General features: G+C 49.5%; 6 protein-coding genes and 1 long non-coding RNA gene across 8 annotated transcripts in view; 3 read left to right on the forward strand and 4 right to left on the reverse strand.

Annotated features, from left to right (window-relative positions):
• LOC131892744 (all trans-polyprenyl-diphosphate synthase PDSS1-like) overlaps window positions 1-20,407 on the reverse strand; it is an 81,554-nt gene that overhangs the window by 18,042 nt on the left and 43,105 nt on the right. The window contains exon 2 of one of the 2 annotated variants that reach the window (XM_059242578.1): window positions 124-216. In XM_059242578.1, coding sequence (XP_059098561.1) covers window positions 124-145 — 22 coding nt within the window. In that variant the 5' untranslated portion in view covers window positions 146-216. Of the gene's footprint in view, window positions 1-123; window positions 312-20,407 lie in introns of those variants that run through there. The other variant, XM_059242577.1, reaches the window with a different exon arrangement.
• On the forward strand, window positions 1,093-3,959 carry LOC131892743 (uncharacterized protein C3orf38 homolog). Its single transcript, XM_059242576.1, has 2 exons — window positions 1,093-2,349; window positions 3,201-3,959. The coding sequence occupies exons 1-2, from the start codon at window positions 1,623-1,625 to the stop codon at window positions 3,752-3,754; spliced, it is 1,281 nt and encodes a 426-aa protein (XP_059098559.1). The 5' UTR covers window positions 1,093-1,622; the 3' UTR covers window positions 3,755-3,959.
• Window positions 3,962-7,318, reverse strand: LOC131892756 (nuclear pore complex protein Nup85-like). Its single transcript, XM_059242596.1, is given in 5 exon segments — window positions 3,962-4,165; window positions 4,426-5,642; window positions 5,884-6,070; window positions 6,073-6,311; window positions 6,458-7,318. Coding segments are annotated over 5 exon segments (2,106 nt in total). The 5' UTR covers window positions 6,774-7,318; the 3' UTR covers window positions 3,962-4,018.
• Window positions 7,756-9,475, reverse strand: LOC131892741 (exocyst complex component 4-like). The gene has a single exon (XM_059242574.1). It carries the CDS (start codon window positions 9,363-9,365, stop codon window positions 7,860-7,862), a length of 1,506 nt encoding a protein of 501 aa, XP_059098557.1. The 5' UTR covers window positions 9,366-9,475; the 3' UTR covers window positions 7,756-7,859.
• LOC131892739 (uncharacterized) lies at window positions 10,196-15,784 on the forward strand. The gene is made up of 2 exons (XM_059242572.1): window positions 10,196-10,834; window positions 12,674-15,784. The coding sequence occupies exons 1-2, from the start codon at window positions 10,409-10,411 to the stop codon at window positions 15,500-15,502; spliced, it is 3,255 nt and encodes a 1,084-aa protein (XP_059098555.1). The 5' UTR covers window positions 10,196-10,408; the 3' UTR covers window positions 15,503-15,784.
• Window positions 15,767-18,279, reverse strand: LOC131892740 (ribosomal RNA processing protein 1 homolog A-like). Its single transcript, XM_059242573.1, has one exon. It carries the CDS (start codon window positions 18,139-18,141, stop codon window positions 15,832-15,834), a length of 2,310 nt encoding a protein of 769 aa, XP_059098556.1. The 5' UTR covers window positions 18,142-18,279; the 3' UTR covers window positions 15,767-15,831.
• LOC131892759 (uncharacterized) lies at window positions 18,543-19,552 on the forward strand. Its single transcript, XR_009374610.1, has 2 exons — window positions 18,543-19,039; window positions 19,158-19,552. It is a non-coding gene; the product is annotated as an uncharacterized LOC131892759 (long non-coding RNA).

The following is a 20,407-nucleotide window of genomic DNA, read 5'->3' on the forward strand; positions in this document are numbered from 1 at the left end:
AGCAATACTCTGGAAACCTATTTCAAAAAGGTCTACCAAATCAAGAGGTGTGGGCCATATCAAAAAACAGAATTGCATCATGTAAATAAACATTCCATCATTCAAAAGGCCCGTTAGACTTACCTAGATTATGAGCAATGGACATGATTTGTTTCTAACGAGGACACAATGCCAATCCCAAGGACACTATTTTTCGCACTTTTCGATGCACACACACATGCTTTTAATTCACCGTTGTTGTTCATCCTGCGAAATGGATGGACATGATGAACAGGCTCAAAAGCATGACTTAAGTAACATGAATTCTGCCATGTCAGAGACTTTCAAGATAGGTTAATAACACAAGATATCAAAGGCACAATAAAGTGACATGAAATTGCTGTTTTCAGGGCTGATGTTGATATTGAGCGAAATTAGTAATCTATTTCATGTCCTGAGTTTGCTCTATCTCCCGAAATATCTGTCATAGGCCGCATAGTTTTTTTTATCAGGAAAGCTACAATCTTTCAAATCTCTGAATAAGGTCAGCTGATTTTTGACAGTCTTGCCGTTTGGAAAAAAAAGATTTCTTCAGTTAGTTCTTTGGCATTACAAGGGCCCTTTCCAACCACGATTCTTTCACATTGTTCCACACAAAATTACAAATGCCTTCAAACTTTTGGTAAAACTAAGATGTGGCAACAGAAAGGATCCGAGTATATTGTGAATGTTGGAGGATGCATATCTGCACCTTCATTTAATGGATTTAGGCTGACTGGCAAAATAATTCAGTGGCAAGTCTGATACTGTTGGCCATGATGATGAAAGAAGGAAGGCCCAAGTGAGATGTCCTGAGTGCCCTTGGCAACAGCCATCATTAGTAATCTTATTAGCGACACTTTAGTTTTTTAAAGTTAGTTTTGAGTTACACCAATAGGCGTGTACAACCATGCTAATGAAAATCCTCTTGCTTTATCAGAAAATCTGACAAACACACATGCAGCTCTACAAAATTATTGTTCCGATGCATCAAATCATAGGGAGGAAAAAGCCTTGCTTAAAAGAAATCGTTAAAAAAAAAAAACCCTGACTTGAAACCCATCCTTGTGATGCATCGGTTGTGATAAATTGCGCTTCATTCCTGGTTGTTTTGGTCAGAGCAACCCTGGTCACGCTGAGCTCAAGCCACCCCATGAATGTTTGACATGACCCTTTGGCCTTTCAATCACGGCCAGTGACTAATTGGCTTAAAATATGGCCTACCCACTACTTGCACTCATCATTTTCGTACCCCATTCCCAAACTACTCCAACCGATAAGACCCAACGCCCAATGACGCACCTCTGCCCCACTAGTCAGCTGTCGAGTTGCCAACCGAGAAAAGAAGCTCCTGAACTACGCATGAACTTATCTCGGCATTCTAGGTCACTCATGTCCATAGAAATGAAGTATTGAACGGCATGACAACAGCATCATCATCGATGTGTGTGACCCCTTCAGATTTTCGGCGCAATTCCGTAGTAAAACCATTTCGCCGCATTACCCGCGTTTCAAGAGTACTGGTAACTTTGACCACTGGCCAGGACGAGCCATGTGAATGGGCGGCCTAGTGGGAGTGACACCTTATCGAGTAACCGGACAAGATGCCTTTGAGTGAGCGAGAGAAGCACGGCATCTCGCAGTTGCTCTCCTCGGGGTTGTTCAGCTCGTCGGACTTGGCCTCGTTGGCGCAGACCGTGACGGCGCGCCTGATCCTACCCGAGTCGAGTTTGGAGGCCATATCGGCCATTATTTTGCACACAGACACGGCCGAAGACCTTTTAAAGCGGCGCAAGGTCAAGAAGGAGGTGCTTTTCAAATACTTGTCCGCCAATCGCGTGGAGGGTGTGACGGCGCAATCTGATAAGGCTGAGATCGTGACGCACGTTCTGCAGTTCTGGCAGAGCCCACGCTTGACCAGCGCGCCCAGCGCGGCCAGCGTGGCTAGTTTGGCTGGGCTAAACGAGCCGGAAGATAGCTTGCCCGAAGCGCCGGCGCCCTCGCGTAATACCTCGTACTCCTCCTTGTGCAGTCTTAACTATGACGGGCTGGCGCCCGCCGGCCCGAATCTAGCCTTTGTGCTCAATCGGCGTGCCGGTAGCTGCACTGGCAGTGGGGATGTCATGTGCATGATGGATGAGGACAGCGGGGGTAGCTCACCGCCTGTGTTTCAAGCAGCCGGTCATTCAGGCGGAGGAACCGCAGCTAGTAGTTGTTATGGCAGCGGGACGGAGAGTGGGGCCAGTGGGTCGCCCCACTCCTGTTCGCCCAACGGGGGGCCGCTTAACGGGCTGACCGGCGCTGCTATGGCCTATGGACCGACTTCCTCAGGTGAGATGATGATGATGATGATGATACCTGGTTTTAGGGGGTGTTGCAACCTTTGGAGGGAATGTGTCGTAGGTCTCGATGATAAAAAAAAGGTTCTTTTTACATAAGGTCAAGGCTGAATCAATGGCCCATGATTTTTTCCCCAGAGTTTATTAAAAATGAATGAAATAAGTGAAAACAGTTTCTTCTAAAGCGTCAGCGATATGGAATCATTCGCTTACAGAGCAAACGCGGAAACACCAAACGACATCTTCAAAAGAGATGTGAAAATACTTGTCAGTACCCTTCCACGTTAATACTAAAGCACTAAGTGTGTCTTCCGAATTTTTGTTTTACATCTTTAAACGCAAGCCTTCAAGATGTTCCAACTTTCGAAAGATAGCTTAGGAAAAGAAAACACGGTCCCTTAACAAAAGATGAGGCACTAAATATATGTTCATACGTGTCTATTACAATAATTTCAAGGATATTGCTCATACGTCATAAGCAAGAGTTAAAGATCCCGTATTTAATGTCTTCGGTCACTATATTGACTTTGAAACGTCTTCAGATTGGACCATCATCCCTTTTTTGGGAGGTATCGCAAGACAAAACGTGTGTTTTTCGAAATCGGCTGGGAGGTCCTCGGTAGTGCACTGAATTCTTTGCACTGTCTTTTATAAAAGAGCCCTTGTAGTTTCCTTTCGCCCAAAAAAAGATACCTCATGTCCAATTTTTTAATAGCCTTTATTACATTCCGTGCATACTCTGTAATTCGTTAGTCACGTCGATCATTGTTCCATTCAATATGGTATCATTGATTCAGACACCTCACCCAATCTCAACCTGTTTTTGCGCTTGTTCTGTTCCAGAGGCCCAAGTCCAAGACCTGGCGCACACGTTTGTCAAATGGTTCTATGATTCGCTGAACCAGTCCCTGGCCTCGCCTCAGCCCTCGGCCTCTTTCCAACCCGATCACTTCTTCCCAGATGCCTCGGCCAAGATCTGCCTCATGAACCAAGCCACGAGCCCGCCCAACGGCGCTCAAGCCATCACGCCCGAAGTGATGCACATCGCTCAGGATGGATCCGCCGTCTGCGGCGCCATCCTGGACATCAGTGCTCGCTTCGGGCTGACCTACAATCCAAATCTTTGCTCCGAAGGCGTGCGCGGTCTCATGGACCCGCACGGTCTAGTCATCGTGTCGGTATGCGGCACTCTTCACCGTGAGGCCTCCTGTTGCGGCACGTTCCACCACCAATTCGGCTTGGTCCGCGACCTGTCGTTCGGCAACAACTGGAAGATCAAGTTCATGCACGCCCTCCTAACGGCCAAAACGGCTGTGGAGCAGCTGCCCATCCTCGAGCAGTTCCCCCTGGCCTTGAACTCTGAGCGGGAGCTGGTGGCGGCCACGTCGTCCAGGTGATACTAGGGCATCCAAGCCTACTCATGCCCCATGCCCATCCATGCTCCCATGCATGTGACGGAGGGAAGACTCCTGCGGTGCTGAGGAACGACGGATTGTGATACAAATGATGATGATGATAAGAATCGAACCAGCCGACCAGACGCCGGAGCAGCTATTATTTATACATGTAGGAAATTAAATAATAAACCAGTGACAGCAAGAGGATTGAATTTTGATACATTTGTTTATTACAAAATACGAACACACACACACAGAGGTCTCTCATCGAGCCAAGGTTATGGCTTGTTCGTCGCCTTCTTCCATTAGAGCTATGGCCAGGTTACGGGATAATTCCAGTCGGATTTGCGGCTCGTGTTCCTCTAATAACAACTTCTGCTTTTTAGGTAAACTCTCGTCTTTGGAAATCTCCTGAAATGTGAAATAAGTACCTGGATATGAAGAAATCGAACAAGTTGAAGTAAAGGCAAGTATCGTCAAACAATCCATGGGAAGGCCTATTAATAATTTCAATGAAACACACAAGTGCACTTTTCCCTCGTTTTTCTACTAATAAATTACTCTCAAACCAACGTTCTAATTTTTCTCTTAAGATAGCTTCGAAAGAAGCTCAAAAACAAGATCCAGGTTTTATTACCCCAAAGAAGAGCCTAAACTGAGCACATACGCACCTGTAGACAATGAAGTAGCTCGTAAGTCTGCTCGGACGAGAGCAAAACTTCGTCCTGACAACTCACAAACGGCAACGCATCGATGAGAAGCGTGACCCAAAAGTATTTGGGCGCCATCCTCGACCACATCAACGAGTGGAGCAGCGAGGCCGCCGCCTTGAAATCCTGCTCTTCCGAGCACAAGCGGTGGAACTCGCGGTATTTGGCCAGGAACGTCAAGCGATCCGACAACACCATGGACGAGCCCAGATGGTCCAGCAGGTCCGCCGACGTGAACGAGCCCTCCTCGCAATACTGAAGCAACAACTGATCGGCCAAGAACGTGGTGAACTGCGCGTCCTGCGATCTCAAGGCCCACGCCATGGCACTCCCGATGCGTTTCTCCCTCAAGGCCTGCATGCCCATGACTCGACACGTGGAGCCCACGATCGAGTACATGCCTCGCTCATTGGCCATGGCCATGATCTTGTTGGCCTTGGTCTCCGTGTCCAGCGGGATCCGCTCCAGGAGCAGTTCCAGGCGATACTTGCCCTGCGTGGGACAGTGGTCCATGTAGAGGGCACCCACTTGCCACAGAGAGCGGTGGGACATGAGGCACGTGCCGTACTCGAGGATCAGATACTCCCGGAGACTGCCGCACGCGTTGGCGGCGGCAATCGCGTCCTCGGGGTTGGTCTCGAAAGCGCTCGGGTCCGTGTGGTAGAGCAGGTCCAGGAGATGGGCGGGGAACCAATGGTTGTCCAGTGTGGAGCTGAGCTCGTTGATCACTTGAGCGATGTCCGATTCCATGACGGCCAAGAGGATTGAGTCGAGGGACGTCATGCCGCTGAGACCGCCGAATTTGTTGATGGCTTGCTGGGCGTGGTAGGACAAGTCGTAGGATTTCACGTCGGGTTGGGTGAATAAAAGCTTGCCGATCATCCATTGGTACCAGGTCTCGCATTTGTCCGCCATCTCGCTCAGGGCCTCCTCGGACCCGGAGAGCACCAAGGCCAAGCGATGGAGCTCGTGGCTGGAGGCGAAGTCGCCTTCGTCCAAACGCGACCGGACTTCCTTTTGCCAGTGCTTGAAGCGGAAGTCAAAGTCCACCGAGCTCATCATCAATTGGGGGGAGTAACGGGGCATCTTGCGGATCAACTCGTCCAAGGAGCCAAACGCCTCCGTGTTGCCAAAATCCGAGTGGAGACGCAGCAACTTTTGAGCCTGCTCCGTGCGACCTTCAAGCAAATCATAATGGTTATGGGAAAAAGATGAGTGCCGAGAGATGCATGCATGCATGCATGCACATTGTGGCCGGGTTCTCTATGTACGAGTAACATCTTCAATTTCTGAAGAGGCTCAATCGGCCATCCAGAACACTGATATTGTATCTCACAAGGTCAGAATGTTTTGTTGTCAAAGTTGAAGATTTGAATTTTGGAGTGGTTCCTCCTCCTGATCCGTGATCCGTGATCCTACCTTGGATAAGAAACAAGAGGAGAGCGTCCCAGAAGTGGGCGTGCATCTCGGGCTGTTCGGGGTTCTCGGTGAGCACGTGGCGGGCTTTCTGATCCGCTTCGGGAAAATGCAAGCAACACCATTGAACCAATTGCGGCAGGATGATCCCATCTGGAATCAGAGAGATCCATGCGTGAGTCCGTTCCAACGGAAAATGTCGGGCTGACTTTTACTGACTGGCCGGGTTTCGATGACCAGCACTTCCACGAGATTCCAGATGAGTTCGAGCTTGTACAGAAGCTCGGATTGAGCCACGGATGGAGTATCCCCGGTCCCATCCACGGCCATGGTATTCGGGTCAGCTCCGGCCCCATCCAAAAGCTCCTGACAATCCCGAATCACTGAGCGATATTGGCGAGATATCTGCAGGTAGAAATCGCGACCCACATCTGCGGGTAGGAACGAGAACAGCGAGCTTTTGTTATTGATCGGGTATTATCATAAAAGCGAGAACGATCCGTGACACTGGGATACATTGATAAGTAATCTATATATATAGCAGTCTGGACTCAAAGCCGGTGGTGGGCGTTCTTACCTCGGCAACCGGGTGCCACGCCTCTTTGCAGTTGAATGAAGATCTGGGCGGATTCGTTAATGAGTTTACGGAAAACGGGTTCAAACAAAGAGCGCTCCCAGGAAACCAACGTCAAAGGCTGAGTTTGACCCCCGGAACTCCCAGCAGCCCCACCCCCCGCCGACCGATCCAGGGGCGGGAATCGGGTGGGGAAAAGGGTCAAGGCGTTACCACGTTGCCAGGCCACGCCCAAAGCGCCACCCGATTGCGGCACGGTCACTTGGGTGGGCGGGGGTGGGGCGGAGCCACCTCCACCGCTCACACTGGGCAGAATCATGCCGCCAGAACAGAACTATTAATTCAATCTTTCCCACGATGTTTGGGTTTGAGACTTTATCAACAGGGTGACGAGGGAGTCAGAACTGAAAAAAGCCCATAATTATTTAGGCATCTAGTAAAGCCACTTCAGTTATTATTGCACGGACTTTTAGAGGTGTGGACTGCGAAAAATTCTCATCTCCTAAATCGTTCAGTCTATTCAAAATCAGCATCTCATACCATGAACTTGCGCAAATTTGAGCCCCAAATCATGCCCACCCAGGGAACTCTGGAGATATGTCCAAAATTATTCAATTCGAATTTTCGGTCTGCCCTTGGTCAGCTAAATGAGCTTTTGGCAACACAACTTTGGAAAGAACCACTTTACAAGTAAATGATATAAAAATAACCAGCCTTTCATTGAAGAAATCTACATTCGTTATGTTATTATTTGAATTCGAAAAGGGGCTCAGAGCCGCTATGACCAAAAGGAGGCCGATTTGGCAAGAAGCACACTTCACAGTCCATATCTATTTCTAATAGTTCGAAGTTACTGGGTTTTCGATGGTTAATCATAGGGCTGTTGAAGACGGGCAAATTAATTGCCCGTCTTTTTTTCTACATTTGTCAGTTTTGACTTGAAAAGTGGACGAGTTTTATTAAAAATTGATTAAAACTTCGGCTGAACAATTTGTTGCTCTTTTGGCCCCTTTCCTTAATTTACTTGCGGCCGTTTCTTGTGGGTTATCTGATTTTTGGCCCAAGCTTTCAGTTGTACATCTCTCGCTTTCAAAACCAAATTGATATGTATACCTTGAAATTGATAAGAGTTCCTGTCGAAAACATCCGGCCGAGAAATTGTGCATCTCAATCAAGCCGGGTTATGGCTTCATGTACATGTGTAATTGAACCCTAAATTAAGCACCAACACCGGCGGCCTTTTTCTATAACCAATTGAATCAAATTTCGTCTTGACGCGAGCTATTTTTGATCGATCGATGTGCAGGTATGGAAATATACTCTATAAACGCATTTAACAATGCCATGCCATGAACATGATCAAGCCAATAATAGCAAACAATCATGAGAAGCTCATGTGCTAGCTCTAAGTGCTCTGAATCCGCGGTTTCTCTTGGAGACTCAAGTTCTTTAGCATCTTTAAACCCAAATCATCTTCTTCTCGCGTGGTGATCAAACCTTTCTCAGCCACACCATACATGATGCTCTGACGATTCTTGATCTTCTGGACTTCCGACTGATTCATGCCCACGGAGGAGGCATCAAACTTGAACAATGAGGTCTTCTTTCCGCTGGATCGCAAGGGTCGAGGCCTCCGCAAAAAGAAGGATGACAGATCGCCAGAGTGCTCACTGGCACTCTCGTTCGAACTCGAGGTGTGACCGTCACTGTGGGCGTGGCGATGTCGCAGCTTGGCTTGGTCATTGGATTCGAAACATTCCGAGAGAAAGGTCCGCAACATGGAATGCATCTTGAATTTGACATCCTTCATGTCCAATTTTTTGGTAACAAACACATTGTGTCGAGCCGTGGAGAGTCGGACGGCCTCCAGCCAGACCTCAAAGAGTTCCATGACGGTGTAGTATTGGTCCACCACGCAGAAGAACAAGGGCAGGAGCAATGAGAAATCGGATCGCTCTCGGAGTTGAGTGAAGGCTTGCGTGGATTGGTGGATTATGGTTCGGAGGCGACTCTCGCGCTCGTCGGACAGATGCTCGACGCATTCATTGATCCGCCCGAGCACGACCAAGGACTCGACCAAGACATTCATCTTGGCAATGGGCCCTCCGTCCTCCATCTTGTCTTGGTTGGGGCGAGTCAGTAGCTCGCGGTTGGCTTCGGTCAGCGCAAAACTCAGCTCCCGCAACGTCTTCATCTCGGCGCCAAAGCGACTCCGAAAAGGCAGTACGTCCAAGAGCTTCAAGTCATACAGGAACTTATCACGCAGCACATTCCGTTGCTCGCCCTCGCCGCCTTCAATGGTGTTCAAATTAGACACATAGTGGCGCAAGATGGCACTATTAGCCGTCCCATACAGAATGCCATCCAAATCCAACATCAACCGTTGAAACAGAAGCTCCCGTTTATGATCAATGGCCGCTTTGATCTCCATCAAGCCATCCACTTGGCGCAGGTCGCAATCTAAATACTGAGTATGGGAAGTGAGCGCTTGAGCCGCGCTCAGCCAACGCTCGCGCGCCATGAGCGACTCAATGAGCTCGGGCAGGTCCTTGACGTCCTTAATTTTGTGCAGCGTCTGCACCACGTGCTTCTGCTCAATCCCATCCAGCCAATGGCGCTTCAAGTCGTCACGCTTGTAGTGCAGCAGCTCCTGGCAGGCGTACAGGCCGGCCCGAATAGCTTGCACTTTGGCGCGTGAGCTGGAGAGACGCGAGCTGACCCGCGCGTGCAGCTGCATCACGCGCGTAATATTCCTTTGGTGTTCCATGATCATACGGTCAACATTTTGGTCGGTGCGACGAAAGCTGAGCTGCAATTTCTGCTTCTCCTCTTCGCGCTGTTGACCGGAATTGGACATGGACAGGGTGTGGATGACCCGCATCAAGTTGTTACCCACCTCTTCGTCCCCCATCTTGACCTGGGAAAGTAGGGGGGGGGGATGGTTGGATGAGCGGGCTGAGGTCCGACCAAGTTTAACACCAAAAGGCTGGAATAACCTTATTATTAGGTGGTAGGTAGATAGGGAGCAAGGCAGCTGATGATGATAATAATACTCGCTACAGGGTGACTGCTAGTTGGGTGATGAATGAAACTAGAAAGGTGGGGCGGGGGAAGAATGGCGAATCTAAGAAATATATGAAATTGGAGCTCAGTGGACAAGCCTAATAGAGAGAGGAATTGAGAATGCGGTTCCGAATGGCTATCAATCCAGAGAAAGGTCTGGGTCCAACCTTGACTTCGGGCGGTTCCATTCAATTAGTGAAGTCTCTTTCTGGGTTCAAGCGGTTTAGGTCACATCCAAGAGTGTTGAACGGCTGACGTCAGGCCCGCCAAAATGACCAAGATGGCGGTCAGTTCAGGATGAAGTGAACCGGTATTATTGTGGAGAGTCGACACCAAATAGATGGGCGGACTCAGTTGACAATAACAATGCACAAGAGGCTACAGTATTTGGGCCATGGAAAAAGGGAATTGCTCATATTCTGAAAGGACACAACGTAACTTTGATGTGGTGTCCTATCCTAAAAGGTTGAAAAGACGGATCAAACTTTACCCGTAAACCCTAAAGAAAGAAGCGTCGATCAATCCTGAGCAATCAAGGCATCCCAAAAAATCTAATGCGCTCACATGAAAAGCAAATCAATACGGGCCTTATATATATATATATCCTTTAATTCGCGTCTGGCTCCACTTCTGGCTTCCAAGCTCAAATAAAAAACAGGATCCCTGATGCCAATCTGTCGGGGTCAAAATTGTACTTCTTGCAGTCGTTTCTCAACTCGGCCAACATCAAGACAGTCAGCCGCTGAGCCGCACTTTCGTGCCGCAATCCGGAAAACGGAAGACGGACTACGGAATCCATCGTCATCAAACCAACTTCACATCGGACTTGCTTATACAACCAACTTTGGGAATCATGTCACCCGTGCACTAAATTCGCTTATTGACGTGACCATGATGGATATGGCTGGGGATCCGGGAGCAGTGGATCTGTTGGCGGATGTGGGCGGGGGGCTGGCCGAGGAGCTGGATGACGACGAGGATGGGTTGCCTCCGGCCGTCCCGCCTCTGCCTCGTCGATTCGCCGAACCGCCGCCCCCTCGCACTCCGGCTACGCTGGAAGAATGCGCGATGACGGCCTACTTGCGCTTGCTGGAGAACGAGTGCGCGGCTTTTGTGCTGGTCAGCTCATTGGCGGCCCACAGTCTGTACCTGCGCTCGGCGCCGCAAGTCATGCTGGACGACTTAAAGACGCAATTGCGCCGGCGCATGAGCGGTATTGCCTCCTCAAGTCTGCGCCAAGCTATGCTCAAGAGGGTGCTGAGCGCAGAGTTCCCCACGCAACAGAACTGGGCGCGAAAAAAATCCGTGTCGTATAAGGTGAGGTTCATGGACTGATGGAGTGTGGCAGATTATGGGCGCTGTGGTATTGCAAAAAAACTTGCAAATCCCAGAATATTCTGCATTTTTTTGGATCTGCAGACGTTTCAATTTTTTCAGCCATGTTTGGCATTTTTACGCAATTTACTAGGCAATTTCTGCCAGTTCAGCACAAATATATCAATATATTTGCAATTTATGGCAATTGTTAAGAAATCGTGTATGTTTTAGGGAAGAACTTGTGAGGGTGAAACTTTTCCTCATTTTTTCTCTAAAAAAAATGTTGACATGAAAGCAAAGCAAAAGATGCAGATGTTTTACCAAGAGCCGGCATATAGTACCCATTTTAGACCTTAAAAATAGCACGTGTCAGTGCCCATGTTTGGGCAAGGTTATTTGCAAATTACTGTGCGAATTTAGTTTAATTTTGATGCAAGTTTGCTATCAATATACAGGCCATATTTATTCGCAAGTTTTGGCCGGGCCTAGTGATGTGCGTTGAAAACGACGGTCAAAGTCTTAAATATTAACAAGGATGAAGCCCACGAAGTTGAGTGACTTACAGGTGATGGATATATATTCTTCGGTTGAATGTTTGGTTTAGAAATCAAAGACTGAGGAAAGATGAACGGCGCTTTTCGAGGCATGGTTATTTCGAACGAGAGCCGAGAGACTGAATTTAGTCGTCATCACAGTTGTAGTTGATATGACGTGGTCAATGCAGTAACGTTGGCCAGGCCAATTTTCACAACGTTCTCAACACTCGGGAACCCCAAGCCACCGGTTCATTAACTTGGTTCATCAGGGGTTAAAAATAGCCGGAAAGTCTTTGACAGGTCCGTCCAAAACCATGCAATTGAAGTTGACAAAAAGAATGCATATAGCGCAGGTATTTCTCACACTGTTTACTCTCCTAAACATGATCATAAACAAAGTATTGAAAGAGCAGAATTGGCGTCCACCAATAATGTTTAACTAAGGCATCAACTGTTTAGAGTTAACAAGTCTTTAACTTCTTTTATTCAATAAGAAGATAAAGCACTGAAATTAGCATAGGAGAAAAAAATAGTGTTTCAGCTGTCTTTCCCAAGAAAATTGGTGAATGAAAAAAGTCAAGTTTTGGAGTCATAACCAAAAAAACCTGCATTTTCCTGTTTTTAACAGGCTCGGTCTTGGACAATAGATAGATTAATTTGAGGATGACTATCTGGTAAGGAATATATATATTTATCGGCAATATTAAGTTCTGAATCATCAGATATCTTTACCACTTCGGTGTATTTAAATTTGTGCCAGAATTAGAAAGAAACATCTACGTGTCATGCTTGAAAAAGGGAAGTTTGACAGAACGGAAAATGGAATGTCAAATATTCGTAATTGAATTGTTCAATTAAATCAATGAATTACGTTCCAAACAATCAAAATGGATCGGATGATTCCGATCGGATAGCGCGAAAATTCTCGGATCAGATTCAGTTTCGAATTTTGGAAATTCAATACGAATCAAATTCCCAACTGGAACCGAAATAGCTCGACACCAGTACCAAAAAATGGGATATAATTTTCACGTGATAGCCGTAAACAACAAACTTTCCCAAGCATTTTTCTTTGTCGAATATCCTCACCTCAAATATGGACATGTTTTTGACCAAATCTCCCAATCAGCCCTTCATTTAAGGGCGAACTAGATCCCGCCAATTCTAATTCATCGGAGCATCCAATATGATATGTATTTAAGGCTGATTAAGATCTTTCACTCTTTCAACCTGCAATCCCAACCAAAAATTAAAACCATTCCAGTTTTGTCATTTCAACATCGATCTTCCCACTTTCTTGCAGTATCTGTCAGTGCGAACCAACTTGGAGTGTCCGCACGATTGCTGTTCCGGGGCCTACATTCGCGACACCATGGCGGGCGTGCTCATGAGCTCAGAGTTGCGCTCGCTGAGCTTCGCCTTACCACCTGCCGGTCAGCCTCGTTTAGAGATCCCGTCCATTCTCACGCACTACGCCCAATCCGTGGTGGAGAACCGAGTGGCCTTGGTGGAACGTATCTTCCTACCCGAGAATTACCTGGAAGAGGAGCCGAGCCGGCCGAGTCCGTGCGGGTCAGCGACCCAATCCCATGCCCGCTTCTTGCAAGCGTTCTCGCGTCAAGTGCCGTGCTACCAACACGAAGCTTACCTGGGCGACCGGGAACCCAAGCACGGACGAACCGGCTTGCTTCAGTCCCTGTGGCTCTTGTTTCGGCACATTCCGGACCTGGACCTCAAGTTCAACAAGCTCACCGAGATCGTCCTGCGGAACAACGTTCAGTGCCAGATCTACAGCCAGGCCAATTTCCAGTTTGACTTCCTCCAACGCATCGGTTTGGGTTGCCCACGATTGCGTGTGTTGGACCTGTTTGGCACGGACACGTGGGCCGATTGCTTGGTGGCCTTCTTCTTCCGCGACGCGTTCCACAGCCTCCACCGGTTCCTGTACTTCTTCTCGTCGGGCGAGGACGAGGAGGAGATCTACCATCCTCACAACATTCGTCGCTACTGTCAGTTCTGTTTGGATCAGAATCATCCCAAGGGGATCGAACGGCCCTTCACTACCAATCCGATCATCCCCCTCCTTGATGTGATATACAACCACGTGCTCAAGAAGTACCCCCGGCGTTCCTACTGCATTCTCCGGAACTGCATCCCCGTCAGTCAGCTCGTTCACGCCCCCCAATCCACGGTGTTCGAGATCCTCCGCGATGAGAGCTTTCACCAAGTGGGTGGCGGACCTCAACCTTCATCGCCGCTCGGTCGAGGGACCTTGTCGGCGGATCACGGCTCGTCCAGCAAAGAGCCCGCCTCGAGTCCGTCTTTTGTCCGGGCCAGATTGCGTGATCGAGCCTCGCTGGCCAAGAAGAGCCAAGCCTCGTTGGGCCAGGGCACCTCCGAGTCCGCCTGTGATATCCAGCCTAGTACGAGCGTCGAACCTGTGGTGTGCTCCAAGGTGCCGTCCAATGAGGACCACCATGCCCCGCCTCTCTCGCTCAGTGGCGAAGAGCTGACGGTGGTTCGTCGACGGTCTCAAAGGTTGCGCCAAAAGCACCGGGAGCCCGACTCCTGTTATTATGTAGATCAGCAAAGAGGGCGGACGACGGCCCACAAAGGATCGCGTTCTGTGAAAAGGCCCTGTTCGCCTGGGCCCAGTGGCTCGGGTCCGTCTTCCCGAAAGAAGCGAGTCGTGTCCGCGGAGGAAGCCCACCATCGAGTGCGTGCACCGCCCGCTTCTGGTCCAAACACGGCTGGCCAAAGCCCCTCAATGGCGATGGGAGGTGGCGGTACGGCCAAGCCGCCAAGTTTAGAGCGACTTGAGTACGGCCGTTGGTTCGACGAGACATATCGGTGTAGCTGCAAGAAGCGTAAGTCCAACAAAACCTGTGCTGTGAAGACCAATCCGGATACGGTGAGCCGAGTGGGCGTGTGGCGCAAGTGCTCCAGTCAACCCGGTTGGAAAGTGGACCAGGAGTGGGTCGAGCCCGAGAGTGTCCAATGTCGAGAGATCCTCCAATGGCCGCATCTGAACCCGTGCGTCGAGACCCTGGAAGTGTTGAACATCGGGGGCACCAACGTTTTGGGCGAGTTCATCCCGTTCCTACTCAAACACGCACCCAACATCCGGAGCTTGGGCCAGTGGCTCAACACCCTCGTGTACGGGATCGAGATCATGCAAGACATGAACCCGAATCTGAAGCTACCCAAACTGGAGGAGTTCAGCTACTCCTCTGACCGCAATTTCTTCTGTCAGCCCTACATCGGATTTGTTCCCGAGACCAACGACTTTCGGAATGTGCGCAAAGAGATGCTTCGGTTCAGTGGGCGGGTGGCCAACCGGGTGAACCCCTCCTCGCGGAACCACGCCCAAAAGATCCGCCAGCTCCAGACCGACATGAATCTCGTGCAACGCGTGTGTCCCAACATCCGCAAGCTCAACCTGGTGGTGCACTTCAAAGTGGCCGTTCTCTCGGATCAGCACCTGTCCACGTGGAATGGATTGCGTTTGATGGACTCCCTGACCGAGTTGGACCTGGTCACCGTCCTGTTTGTCAATGTGAAGGCCCTCATCCAGGCCGTGGGCGGGCAACTTCGGGCCCTGGTGATCGAGATGGACGAGGAGCAAGGCACGGGGCTGGAGATCGTCCACATTGCCCGCCATTGTCCCGAACTCCGGAGTCTCCGCATGATCATGGGCGACAAGATCCTCCGGGGTGAAATGACCCTCCATTTCGGGTCGGTGTTCTTCCGACACTTGGAATCCGTGGAAGTGGACGGGTCGGTCCATCTCCACGCCTTCGCCTTCTTCTGGGGTCATTGTCGGAGTTTGCGCCACCTGAAATTGGGCTTGGTCGTGTCCAACGAGATCGTGGGCAACAACGTGCTCATTTTCGACGTGTTCACGTTGCTCTTCCGAGTGAATCCGATGCATTGGCTGGAGCAGTTCCACATCAAGAATCTTCGCATTCGTAGTCTACCCATGGCCTATTTCCTATTGGAACACATGCCTCGACTCAAGGCCGCCTCGTCTTGGATCATCGATTTGCCCTCTTTGGAAGAGTTCACCGAATTGGTGGGCCGCTTCAAGCGCTATGAAGAGGCTGGTGTGAAACTGGACTACAAGCGATGGTGATCGTCACCACTCGCTTTTCTGTACTCGTCGATCCTGGATGATCGCCTTCCCGCGCGCGAGACTCTTCTATCTATCTATCTATCTATCTATCTATCTGAACTGCCATCTTCATCTCGAAAATGGCCCCTATCACTATTCCTCCTACCCCATTGGTCATCAAGCTGCTGCTCCTGCTGCAACTACTACTATAACTCGACTACCATTATATTAATATGCTATAGAGTAACCCAAGTCCATTCAGCTGAAAGTCAAAATGCATTCGAATTTGATTGTTCATCATAACATTTATATCCATTGTTATTACGTAGAGTAACATGATCTCGGTGTTCTCAAAAGAAATCCGAGGCGCTCATGCGGTTGAGCAACTTGGCCGTTTTACTGACCGAATTCCGTTGCGTGTTCATGACCACTTCGCGTTTCGAGATGGGCGACGGGGTGTTCACGATACTGATATCGAACTTGTTCTTCAACAAGCCCTTCTTGGGCTTCTTGGCCGAGCAAAACGGAATCTCCGGACTGTCCATCATGGCCGAATCCACATCGCGCAGACTCTGGGTTTTGTTCATGGTCAACGAGAAGTTCAGCTTCTTCTTCTCCGAACTCAACACCACCGACTTCGCGGGCAACTCTGACGAGGCCGTCCTCCATTGAGGGGATTTGACCTTGTTCTTGGCCTTCTTCACAAATGTGGGCGTGGGCAGGGAGGCGCGGGCGGGGGATTTGATGGTGGGGGCATCATAGCCACTGATCCCGGATGTGGGCATGACTTCACTCTGTCGCCTTTGTTTTTTGGCCTTCTTGCCGGGTAACGGGCTGATCACGGGCTCAGAGTGGCGTTTAGCCTTGGTCTGCACGGTCTGGATTTCCGTCGTGCTATTAGTGTCCGTGTCGAAGTCGATCTCTTGGAACTTGGTGTCCGTGATTTGAGTCTGGATGACGGCGTCCGGGGTTTCCTCCACTTTCTTCGATGTCTCCTGGTTCACTGTGAGCTGCTTCTTCTTCTTCTTCATTTTCTTGCTCTTTTTCGGCGATATAGGCGACTGTTCATTGAGAGGCGGGGCTTTTGCAGGAGCGGGTGAGGTCGGTGTCAAAGCGGTTATTTTCTGGATTTTTTTCTCCGGTTTCAGAGACGGGCCCAAAGCGATCTTCTCAGTTTTTTCTGGCTTTTTCACAGCGAGTGATGCTGCCTCGACCTTTTTCTGCTTCTTTTCCACCAGACTGGCCTTTTGGTCTTGTTTCTGATTCTTAGACAAAGAAGGGTTGTCCGGTCTTTTAGATTTCTTCTTGGGCGGAGGGGTGGGGGGTTCCCGCTCTTCTTCTTCTTCTTCCTCCTCCTCCTCACTGTCCTCCGATCCATCCGCCGCTTTCTCGATCATCTCTTCGGGTTCGGCATTCGAAGGCTGGCTGAGTCCGCGTTTCTTGGCCTTCATGGCCTGTTGGAAGAGACGTCGCTCCTCGCGTAATCGGGCCATGGTCTGCAGTTCCTCTTGATGTCGACGTTTGAGCACTTTCTTGGTGGACACGGTGGGCACTTCAATCTGATCTTCATCGGACAACTCGGCCGACAGCGGGTACTTGCCTTCAGCCAATTGGCGGAACTGTCGCGTCAACTCGAATAAGATCTTGCGCCGTTGGGCCGTCACTTCCGCCGCTTGACCCAAATCGAACAGATCCTGGCTCATTTGCAGCCAATCCGGGCTCAATTGGGGAATGGTCACATGCACCCCACCGGCCCGTGGATCCAGTGGCTCAGCCAGGTCACCCAATGCTTCGGCCTCGCTCTCGGCCTCGCTCTCGGCCTCACTCTCGTCGGAGGCTGAGGCCGGTGGTTCCTCATCATTCGAGGATCGAGCCGTGATCTCGGGCTCGGTCAGATCACCTTGGAGATATTCATCATAGGCGATGCCGTCGTCGCTTTGCCGCATCAGATGGTGGAAGATGCGGCTTTGAATATGGGCCAGAAATCGCGCATCGGCCGAGCCGTTTTGTATGTGCTGGGCAAAGGGTCGAACTACGGCCCATAACACGGGTGCCGTGATCCGGTGGCCGCCCACTTTGGCCAATTCCTCCAGATATACGTCGACCACGTGCATCTGAAATCCCAGATTGGGCTTGACGGCCGTGGGGGCCAACACGCCGGGCACCACGATTTCCCGGGCTAGCGCCTGGGTGGCCGACGCGCTCCAGCCGCTGTGCTGGACCATACTGAAGGTGGCCCGCAGGAATCGCCGCACTAACATCATGAACTTGTCCATTCGGAATCGATCCAATCCCAACCATTCCCGATGCAGCGTCAGGAAGAAGCCACGGGCAAATTGCCAAGCGGGCGCTGAATCGGGCGTGAAGGCCCGCCCTAAGAGGTCGGCGATGGCCTGGGCTTGGCTCTCCTGAATCAAAGGCTGATCCGACATCCAGAAGCAAAAATACAGGCCTTTCCATAAGGCCAAGGTCTCTTCGGGCGTCATCAAACCGGCCGTGGCGCGCGCCCGCAGCCATTGGGCCAGCTTCTTGAGGGCTTGGGCCCGGATGTGCGGCTCGTTGGCCGCAAGTTTCTTGGCCAGGCGGGCTTCGATGCTCGGCCCGGGGTGGAGACGAGCCCCGTGGTCCACGAGCGGTTGGTCCTTGAGATTGGGGCTCATGGCGACGGGTCAGGGTACAATCCGGTGGCTTCACTGGCTCCCACGTGCACTGCTCCCTTGTCAGCCTGGCGACATACAATGGCCTAGGTCTGCATGGACATGAGGGGCAACGAGCGAACGAGTGAACGAGCACGCGGTGTTTTGTTGACAGCTTGAGGTTGCGTGAGGCAGGAGAGTCATGATCAGTCTCAGGGTGACCATGAAGGCCTACATTATGCACGGGCAGGGTTCACATGGAAATGAACATCAGAATGGGCCCACAATGTGTAACAGTTGCTCCTGTAAGGAAAACTAGCTTTGACCACCATCTGGAATTTACACTCAACGGAAAAACAAATTATTTTGCCGACCTTTACAAGAGTCATTAGTGAAAAATGTTGACACAAAGTCTGTTAGGGGGTTGGATTGTTGGAAGCCAAAAGATAAACCGTCTTTTTTAGAGACGTAAGGTCTTGATGGGGCGAAAACCATAAAATGTCGGTCAGCTAAATTGTAGGAAAAGTAACAAGTCATGTCATTGCATTTTTTGAGGAGCAATGGTTGTGTCACGAATTGCTACTTTTGGCCAAAGCAATTGTAACTCTGATTCGCTTCTTTCATTGAGGAACGACTAATGCCCCTGGTTACAACTAAATTTACACAGCAAATCAAATTTGGAGGTTGGAAAAGTTTATTTCTCCTTTTCCAACAAAAATATTAAGCCACCGTCTTGAACTTTTCAAACGCTAACAAGCACAACAGAATTCGCCAAAAAGTGCTGAAAAGAGAGAAGGAATGTGCTCTTTTTCATTATTTTTACCATAACCATTTGAATTTGAAGTGCATTTGTCCAATGTTACTATAAACTGTGACTCAACCCCAACTTTCTTGCTCAAGTGGACTTCGATCTCAGTGGGCTGTAAGTTTATTCCTTTATTTCTCTTCGTATCGTTTGATGAATTCTATTCACATCTTTCAATAATCTTGTCTTGCTTTTCCCTCCCGCTCAACCTTGTTCATCCTTCTTTTCTGGTCAGTCACCGATTTAGAGTGAAGGCGAGACAGCAATCTTCCCATTCACCAAGACCCCGGCATCCGTCGCAACATCCTCCCCCTCTTTCTCGTCTTCCACAGGACTCTTCTGGTCGAGTTTTCAAACCCTCTGGGAGTTGCACCATGGCCGATCGAACAAGATCGTCATCTCGACCATGTACCTCTACCATTGTGGCAAGGTTCCATTTTCCCCGTGGTGCCAACGGATCTACGACAAGCACCACATTCCCTTCCTTAAGTTTTCGTTCTCAGATGTCCACTTGCATGTAGCCAATGGGGTAGCCAGGTGCTCGGCGTTTCACCGTTTCCAAATGTCATCCACTAAATTTTCCACATAATGGAAATGCTTCCTTTCGAATTCAAGACTGTTCACATTAGATGTGTGCCCATTGGCGTTTCAAATCATCAATTCAAATCATCAAAAATATGCGGAGTGTAACTAGATAGAGGTTATTCTCCACCACTAAGTTAGTGCTACGACTTTTTTAAACTGAACCTAACCTAATTGACTATTGAATGGTTAGACAATAGGGAACAAAAAGTCATTCTAGGTACCATAAGCTAAGAATGGGTCAAAGTGTTTTCTGAAGCCCCCCAAGGGAGTGCGCTTGGGCCGATACTTTTCAAGATATTTGTGAATAACATGCGGGTCTTGCATGGCTCTCAAATCCTCAAATTTGCTGATGACCCCAAGTTATTCCATTCGATTGCTGGACCTGATGATATCCAATCCATACAGAGTGACTTTGATGATTTGGTCAGGTAGTCACAGCAAAATGAGGCGTGGAAAACATGCTGCGCTCCCTGTGTATGCCATTGAAGGTGTGTACGTCTATCTAGTAAATAAGGCGAAGGTCTTCTTCGCCGAAATTTTACTACTCGGGGCCGGATCGTTTCGTTAGGTCTGTACAGCTGTTATGTGAGACCCATGCTCGACTAGGCTACCACTGTCACATCCCCTCTATTGGGAAGCGATGTTGTTAAGATTGAAGAAGGAATTCAACGACGGTTCAAAAAATACTGACAGGCCTTCAGGGGATGTCTTGCGAAGGGCAACTTGCCGAGCTCTTGATTCGTTACGCAGTGGACGCGAAAAGGCTGATCTGGTCATGTCTTATAAAATATTCCATTCCTAAGTCCTCATACTTCGCCTCCGTATTTCTTTCATCACTGATCAGACCACCAGACAGACCAGAGCTGAAAAAAATAAAGAGTTGTGGAAACCTTCACCAGA

Source organism: Tigriopus californicus, chromosome 2 (genome assembly GCF_007210705.1).
Source record: "Tigriopus californicus strain San Diego chromosome 2, Tcal_SD_v2.1, whole genome shotgun sequence".
Classification (NCBI taxonomy): Eukaryota; Metazoa; Arthropoda; class Copepoda; order Harpacticoida; family Harpacticidae; genus Tigriopus; species Tigriopus californicus.

Coding starts and splice junctions, on each gene's coding strand:
- LOC131892743 (XM_059242576.1), top strand. CDS start 1,623: ATGCCTTTGAGTGAGCGAGAGAAGCACGGCATCTCGCAGTTGCTCTCC. Junction 2,350..3,200: donor CTATGGACCGACTTCCTCAG/GTGAGATGATGA, acceptor GTTCTGTTCCAG/AGGCCCAAGTCCAAGACCTG.
- LOC131892741 (XM_059242574.1), bottom strand. CDS start 9,365: ATGGGGGACGAAGAGGTGGGTAACAACTTGATGCGGGTCATCCACACC.
- LOC131892739 (XM_059242572.1), top strand. CDS start 10,409: ATGATGGATATGGCTGGGGATCCGGGAGCAGTGGATCTGTTGGCGGAT. Junction 10,835..12,673: donor AAAAATCCGTGTCGTATAAG/GTGAGGTTCATG, acceptor ACTTTCTTGCAG/TATCTGTCAGTGCGAACCAA.
- LOC131892740 (XM_059242573.1), bottom strand. CDS start 18,141: ATGAGCCCCAATCTCAAGGACCAACCGCTCGTGGACCACGGGGCTCGT.